At 34.6% G+C, this 8,360-nt stretch overlaps 1 protein-coding gene across 1 annotated transcript; it reads left to right on the top strand.

Moving 5' to 3' along the window:
• Window positions 1-88: 88 nt before the first annotated feature.
• Window positions 89-6,851, top strand: LOC109040857 (2-oxoglutarate and iron-dependent oxygenase domain-containing protein 3). The gene is made up of 6 exons (XM_019056945.2): window positions 89-564; window positions 1,747-1,976; window positions 2,454-2,688; window positions 3,354-3,507; window positions 4,192-4,318; window positions 4,581-6,851. The coding sequence occupies exons 1-6, from the start codon at window positions 473-475 to the stop codon at window positions 4,715-4,717; spliced, it is 975 nt and encodes a 324-aa protein (XP_018912490.2). The 5' UTR covers window positions 89-472; the 3' UTR covers window positions 4,718-6,851.
• Window positions 6,852-8,360: the final 1,509 nt, after the last annotated feature.

Below are 8,360 nucleotides of genomic sequence, written 5' to 3' on the forward strand. Positions count from 1 at the left end.
TTTTGAAAAAATGTCGGAGGAAAGATTATATAAAGTACGTATGCGATGATAATAAAAGTATAATCTTTGATTTCGTAAGTCTGCTTTGTTTTGATTACAATAGTGATAAGACACGACGCACGGAGATTGATAATACCGCTAACCGCATGATAAGCACGTTTTACGATTTTAACTTGATTATAATCAAAATATCTCTCACAAAGTAATCATTGTAATCATTTGGATTGTATTGTCCTGCTGCACATTAGGTTTACAGCTTTTCTGAATCCAAGTTTTATTTGTTTTGATCCCTCAAATCTCACTTGTAGCAGCGTCAAGGTGTGCAAGGTTTGAACAGGCATGTCTTTAATTCACAGAATTTCAATTCCAAATGGCATTAGTTTTTAACCCTACTCGATGAACTAAGTAAGTTTGTTCGAACCAACCATAGTAAAATTATCCAATTTTAGTATGTAAACATCTTGCCTCAGGCATGGGCACTCGATCTTCGCAACGTGTTTCAAAACCTACTAATCCAAAGAAGGTCAAGAAAAAGGAAAGGAATGCGGTAGAAGTACCAAGCAGGCAAGTGATGCAATTGGTTTACTTTTTTTAAGATTAAGTAATGTAAGTATTTTGCAGTATAAATTTTTTCTTTTCTAGAGATTATTTTTTACGCATACACTCCATTTTACTCAACTTTTGAAAGTAAAGACTTACCCAAGTTGCATTTGTCAATGGAAAAATCGCTAGTTGTTGTGATTTTGTCGTTGATAAAATTGCTAAGATTATCAACATCTGAGCGACTATCCCCGATCTTGTTGCATCAAAATCGCCCGGCAATTTATCGTGATATTATCGCAACAAGAATCGCAATATATGGCGATTTAATCTTGATTTTATCGGCGAAAATTGACCGCAATCTCATTGAACAGAAAATTGCAATGCATAGTGATTGAATTGCCTTAAATCGCAATTTTTCATTCGATAATATTGCGATAAATTGCCACCGATATAATCGCGATAATCAACTGATATAATTGCTATTTATCGCGATAACTGCTACTTGGGTATTGAAAGGTGGGTGAAGAAATGAGAGAATGAAAAATTGAAAGCAACTAGACAGCAAAAGTATCAAATTTGGACATTTCACTATCGATGATCCCACCGAATAATTGCAGCAAGTTCTGAACGGTTTATTTAGCGGGCCTACAACCTCTGAATCCTACACATTCAAGCTGTGACTCTTGGAGTAGGTATCCATTGAAGCAATATTTCATTATCAGGAAGGAAATTGAATGGCCTTTGAACTGAAAAGTTATCCGACAAGCGTTTTTTAGATTTGCAAACATTTTAAGAAAAGGTTATCGCTGCAACTATTGCATAGCTGCAGCCAGGGTTGCAGAATAGGTTCACTTGTAGAACCGCCACATCCTCTCAGAGATATTATATGATTTTGTAACAAATGTCGAAAACATTAAATAAGCTCTCTTTATGTACTTGGTATTTCAGGATATAGAAGAGAAATATCATTTCAAAGGAAATTAATTTTCAACCTTTCAAACATTTGTAACCATTTTGCCATGGAAGAATATCCAAGTATTGAATATTAAATTTGAAATTAACTAAATATATGTTTTAAATATTAACACAAATGATGAGTATTTCAGCATAATTTTGCCATCATAAGGAATACAACCGTGTTCATATTTTTTGTCTAGACATTTTTACCGAATACGTACTTACTTACCTTAATTTTGTTTGTAGATTAGTACGCATGAAGAAGTTCATCGAAATGCACAAAGGAGCACAGAAAATCACTCTCATTTTGATGGCTGTATTTGGACTTCAATGTGCTTACCTGCTGAAGTTGTTCAAACTCTTTGAAGAAAGCAATAATGATCTAACATGGGCATCTTCGAATGATATAATCCCTACAAAACAGGCAGTTGTTCCCTGTTCGTCAAGTTATTTAGAAGATATACAAGCTTTTAGTGGTATGACTCCTATGCAATTCTCAGAGTAATTTTCTCAGCTTTAGAGAATCTATCAAAATCTACGAAAAGGAAAAGTTTCATCACAACTGAGCCAGTAAAATTGGAAAGATTTTTGGGAGGGATGAAGTGCATCCCTTTTTTTCCCCCTTTTAGTACATATGTTACAGTTTTATTTTCTGCTGCAAAATAAGTGTCAAGTAAAGCATCTGAATATGAGTGTCGTAGCTTACTGACAAACTTAGTTTTCTCTATTCTTGTCTCGAATCTAATGAGAGTAAAAATCTTCTTCTATTGAATCTAGTTAGGATTCAAGACACAAGCCAAAGACATATGCAATGCTGAGAAGAGAAACAGATTCCAGTGCGATTATGAAGTGTGAAAATATATATTTGTCAAAGAAGTGGGGGAATGTATGAAGATGTTGTTTTGCCAAAGGAAAGATTCAAAATTTATCGTAATTATTGTTTTATTCAACAGGTTGCATTCCCGCTCAATGTGGTAGGGTTGTTGCTGACAATGTGATAACTTCAGCAGAAGCTGAGATACTTCTAAATTTGGCCAAGCGCGGTTTTGCCTATGGTGAATCTGATGGTGGTGCATCTATTCTTGATTTTCATTCTGGTGCTCTATCAAAAGGAAAAAAATTTGTAAATATTTATAGCCTTATAAAAGCCTCCGAATTATTTCATGAGGAAGATATTACAACCTACAGGTGAGCTGCTTTGAATTTCACTCTGAGACTTCCTTTTAATTTTTGTTATAGTTTAAACTAAATTAAAGCCCTTTGTGAATCAGAAATTGAAGATATGTTTTTTGAAGAAAAAGCTGAGCTCTGGTGATTTTGAACAGAACTTGTTTTAAAGTAGCCTTTGCCAAAAAATAAACCCACAAAACTCAACTTTCAGCTTGACAACACTAGCTTAAACTTTCTATGGATCATGAAGACTCTTCATTTGAATTTAAAAAGTCGAGAACAAGATTGAGAATTAGATTTGTCATTTTAAGTAAAACTTATCTTAGAGTACACTTGTCAAAGAAGTGAATGAAAGAGCTCAGTTCTTTACCTCAACATTCAAACTATAAACGCTTTTGTGTGATATTGTGATGTGCTTGATTTTAAAGCTTTTCCAAGTACTTTACGGCTCTGTTTTTGTTTGTTTTTTTTTTTTAGCAGCGTAACCCCAATAAAACCTTTCATAAGACTTCCGCTCAATGTTATAATTATTCTAGATTCAATAAGAGACATTATTATACGAAGTGAAATCACTAAGAGAACAGTGCTTTTTGAACCAACGTATAAACCAGGAGTGATCATTGCTACATTTTTTAGCTCATAGCTTTCAGAACCTTGACTACACGTGTGCAATTTGTTTGCAGATCCGTCCGGAGGAAAATTCAAAACCTTCTTGCAAGTGCATTTAATATCTCCGAGTCGGCATTGTATTTAACCCATCCTACATTTTTCTCATTTCTCACCAACAAGGATGCAGCCACTGTTCATGATGAATACTGGCACACACATGTTGATAAGGTAAATTCATTTTATTATTCAGCAATAGTGGATTTGTATTTTTCTGCATTAATTTCTCAAATTTAAACTGTAATGTAATATGCTAAATGAGTGTACTTTCGATTGACCAACTTGAATGGCCAGAGTTGCATCCGGACGATGAGTGATAAGTGGGCAAGATCCTGCAGGCATCAACCCTGACGCTCACTAGTAGTCCCTGGGTTAGAGCGCTTGATCTAGCGTAGAGACATCTCCTATGGAAATGGTCAAAAGAACTGTGCACCATTGCTTTGACATGACGGGTATTAAACTTGAACATCTACGTCTACATGTGTGAGCTTATGGCCAAAGCCACTCATTGAAGACTGACACAATAAGAAAAAGACAGACTGAATGCAGAACTGATTTTTCCAGCAGATCGAAGCCAGTGGCCTGGCTTTGAAATGCGCGAGTTCTTTGATGCACAGGCGCAGTAAGCCTTGGTGTCAGCATTTCTTGCCTGAAGTCAATGGATCATCCCAATGTTGCCAACTTATGAAATTATATTTACAGATGGGAAAATTTGGTGTCTCCTCCCAGTAGTATTAAATCTTCCTACAACTTTCAAAGCCAGAGCATTTTTAGCACATATTTGTAATTGCTTGGAGTATTTTTAATAGTCTTCACTTCTCCGAGGGTAATTTAATTTTTTGTTTATGTCCTCAGGAAACGTACAAATCTTTTCATTACACATCACTGCTGTACTTGAACAATTATGGGAAAGATTTTACTGGTGGTCGATTTATTTTTGATGAACTTGCTAATTACTCAACTATACTTGAGCCCAAGAAAGGTATGCACTGTTCCTGAAATTGTTTATCTCACCTTGTTTACCCAGTAACCAACCATAGATTTGAAATAGAATAAAATTTTATGAGTAAGTGTAGGGACCAAGCGGTTTCAATCAATTCCCTCATTTGACCAGATTTCGGCTTATGATGGTTTCGTATACAATGATTAGACTGGCTTGACTGATCAAGTAATCAGAAATGGAGTGCAGTAATTTCATTTATCTTTATTTTCTCTCACAAATTTAATTTTTGAAAAATTTTCAGCTCGCTTGTCAGGGTTTACATCAGGCTGGGAAAACCCTCATCATGTTGAACGTGTCACAGGTGGTTCAAGGTATGCAGCAACCATTTCGTTCACCTGTAATCCAAAAAATGCCATCAAAGACCCTGGTTTCAGATAGAGTTGTCAACTTTTCTTCGGCGTTGTTGATGTACTGCAGAAAATGGAACTTTGTCTTTATAACAAAAAATTTGAAGCCTACTAAAAGATACCCTCTCATTACTTGCAAATTAGCATACAAATTCTCCCTGAATTTATAATGTAAGCCAGTTCAAGTTTGTTAAATTTTCCAAAAAACTCGATAAAAATTGTGGTTGAATTAGAAACCAATTTAAAAGTTGACCTCCCCCCACTCCCATGAATTTCCTTGTAGTATGCCTTTGAAGCTTTTGTGCCGTTACAAGCTTAATCACCATAAGGTCTCTTATAGTGTATGAGTGTAATGGCACAGCTAAAAGTCTTCATGCTATCTAAACTAAAACTAAAAAGTATTTATAAAATGAAATCCTCAGAAAGTTGTAGGATAAAAGGAAAGACAGAAGTGCATTCACCAGAAGATTGTAACAAGTCAAATAAGAGTAGTTTTCAATTTAGGCGCAGCTCTTGCTAGTAGAAAATGCATTTCATGCATACAAGAAAAGGACATTTTTCCTCATGGCATTGAGACACCTATTTTAAATTTTCTGTAAATGCTCACGAGGACAGTTTCTTCCCCGCCTTTTGTCTGTTAGTGCGTATTTTTCCCACAGGAAATATCTCAGCAGGCTCTTAAAGGAAAAAAGTACCCTCACTCATTTATGGCTCATAGTAAAATATTTTTTGGAAAAGACATTTTTAATTCAACTGTTACATTTAAGGCGTGTATTTTTCAATTAAAATCTACCTGTTATAAACTCTGTTCATAAACGATGGATACGTAATCGATCTAAAAAAAAGGTTCAGATAATTTTTATTGAGAGTCTCGGCTCTGATTGAACATGCATTTGAAAGCATGCATTCTGATTGAACATGCATTTACAATCGTTGACATTGAACACCAAGCAATTGTAATATGCATAATATTATGTGAACAGTCCTTTTTAGTAAGAGTAAATTTACTTTATGGCATCATATTGTTGGACTAATATTTTTTCTTTTTTTTAGCTATTTTTAGATTTTTAGGTAATTTTTTCTTTGCTCACACGGAACTCTCCTCAATCAAGATTCTCGAATGTAAAGTAGCATATTCCCAAAAAATCTAGAGATGGCTAAAACGTAAAAAAATATTGGTGAAAAAATTCTTGTCTCCTCTCACAACATTGTTTTTCTAGAATTCTTTTATTGAGAAGATTCAATCATTCATAAACTATGTGTGCCTAATTAGAAACTCTGGGTAGAATACCCATTGCTACATTCTGCTCAGCTCCCGAGCAAGTCATGATTAAGTACAAAGGAACAGAGCAAGATGTGGTTGTACTGTGGTCATGGCTCTCTTCCCTAGTGTAGGTGTTTTTTTTTCAGTGGAAACATATAACTTGAGGATCAAACATTTCTTCCGGTAAAATTCCAGGGACAGAAGTGATCCTGCCCAACAAATGAATGACAAGAGATATTTTCAATAGTTTGAAGTGCCTTTTAAAAAAATGAATTTCAAACTCAAATTAAAACGAAAATTCTTTAGTCTTTTATCAGAAATAAATGTATCGATTTTGAAACATCATACTACTTGAGTAATTATGTTTTAAATGGTGCATTTGCAAAATGACATCACATTTTACCTATTGTAAAAGTATTTTTTCACAAACATTACATTTTGTTACCTACTGCAGGATTTTTTTGTTTTTTTATTAACACTGTATCAGTTCAGTATTAGGCTAGCTCACGGCCTATAACTAAAACTAAGACAAATTTATTTGCAAATTGCTTTCATTTTTCTTTCTTATGCAAAATGTATCCTGAAAGTTAAAATCTTCAAATTCTGTAGTTTTGTAAAACCTTTCTTATCATAAACATGTTGCAGTCAAGCATGTAAACATTCCAATATCTATTGTTAATTGCCTTTAGGGTTTTGAATTTGACATTACTGAAATTTGCTAAAAGATTTAAAAGCTTTTAACAGTCAAATTAATATATTTTAGTATTAGTTCTACTGTGTGTATTTTTCATATTTTGATGGGGAAACCACCAAATTTTGTATCTCAGTTTGTGACATTGCAAATTGCCTAATTTTTTTTACTTTTTGAAAGAAACCTGATGATTACCGTTTTTGCACAAAATTTTGTTTGATTTGTTCTTTCAATGATATTCCCTGAAAAGTTTGCACAAAAGTGTCCAGCAGCATCCTGTGTTGAATATGGAATACAAAGCGGAAAGTTTCTAACACGACAATATTAAGAGCCGTGGTTTGATAATGTCACCATTGTCTCCCATCTCTCTGTATTTTTGAGTTTAACCCTAATACATGTTTAAATAGGTATTTTTAGTCCTTCTCTGCTCCTACATCCTCAAAAATATGAATGAACTCTTCATGCACTGTTTGCCATAAGAGAGAACCATTGAGTCCTATTTTATCAAAATATCAAAGAAAATTGTGTAGACACAATGCAAGAAATGACTAAGTTTCCAAATTTTTAAACATTGTTCTTCTTCTTTTACTTGACAACGTGTTATTTAAAAAAAAATGTGATGCACCTGAGGAAAAGGGGACTTTAAATGAGATGCAAAATTTTTCATGAGAGCAACAGGTCTCTAAAAACTTTAACTGCTTTTTTCTTAAAATTAAATCTTTTCGGTATCAAACGAAGAAATGATCTTGAAAAGTCAGTTTCTGATGTTATTTATGGTTTTTGTGATTTGCAAAAAATGATTCAGAATCAACCCCCTTCATGCAAGAATGTAGTCAGGTCATCCCCCCCCCCCCACATTCAGCTCCCTTTTCCTCTCATTATGTAAGCAAACAATTTGAATGTAAACAGTTTATATCTACGGCATAGTTAAAATTATTCAAGACTTCTCGATGCCTTTTTTAAGTTTCAACTAAGTAGAGTCATTTTAAAAAGTGCCGCCCCTAAATTCGGCGCTGTTCGACGCTTATTTTCGGATTGAAAAATCTGTCTATTGCACGTCCTTTAAATAAGGTTTTGAAATTTTCCTTTGAAATCGACAGTGTTGAAGAAAAGCGAGAACGAAGGTCGCTAATCGTACTAAGACTTTTTGCCATGACTTTTTTCAAAATCCATATTTTCAGTCTTAAAAATTTTTCTCTTCACAATGGACCACTGAAAAAGGTACGAAGTTAAGCATTCTGATGAATGTTTCTTAATCAAATTTTAATAGAGAACACGATTCGTGCAACGAAAATTACTGAAATTAACTCCCATCTAACAATAAGATATTTGATGTTTCTTGACGCGTGAATTCAAACTTCCCGCTCAAGAAAACGCATAGATGAGTGCGGGGTCGCCCTTGCCGATGAATGATTCAAGTTCGGTGACCAACTGCCAGCCAAGGGTACAAATGAGTTAGTATAAAACGCAAACCAGGTAAAACGCAAACCCCGAAAAAAACCGGCAACTGTTGGATGGTGACAGGATAAATTGCTAACTCGGCGTTGTCGTCCATCTGTCAAACTGGTGGCTAGTCAAATCGAGTTTATGTTCCATGTTTTCGGAACGGGTAGTCTTCAGAAAGATCCGGAAACAGCATAGAATAGCGGAATTCGTTGCGGAATCATTCTCGCACTTGAAACTACCAATTTGGAGTTCTCCAAAATTTGAATAGCTGGA

Source organism: Bemisia tabaci, chromosome 5 (genome assembly GCF_918797505.1).
Source record: "Bemisia tabaci chromosome 5, PGI_BMITA_v3".
NCBI classification, from domain to species: domain Eukaryota; kingdom Metazoa; phylum Arthropoda; class Insecta; order Hemiptera; family Aleyrodidae; genus Bemisia; species Bemisia tabaci.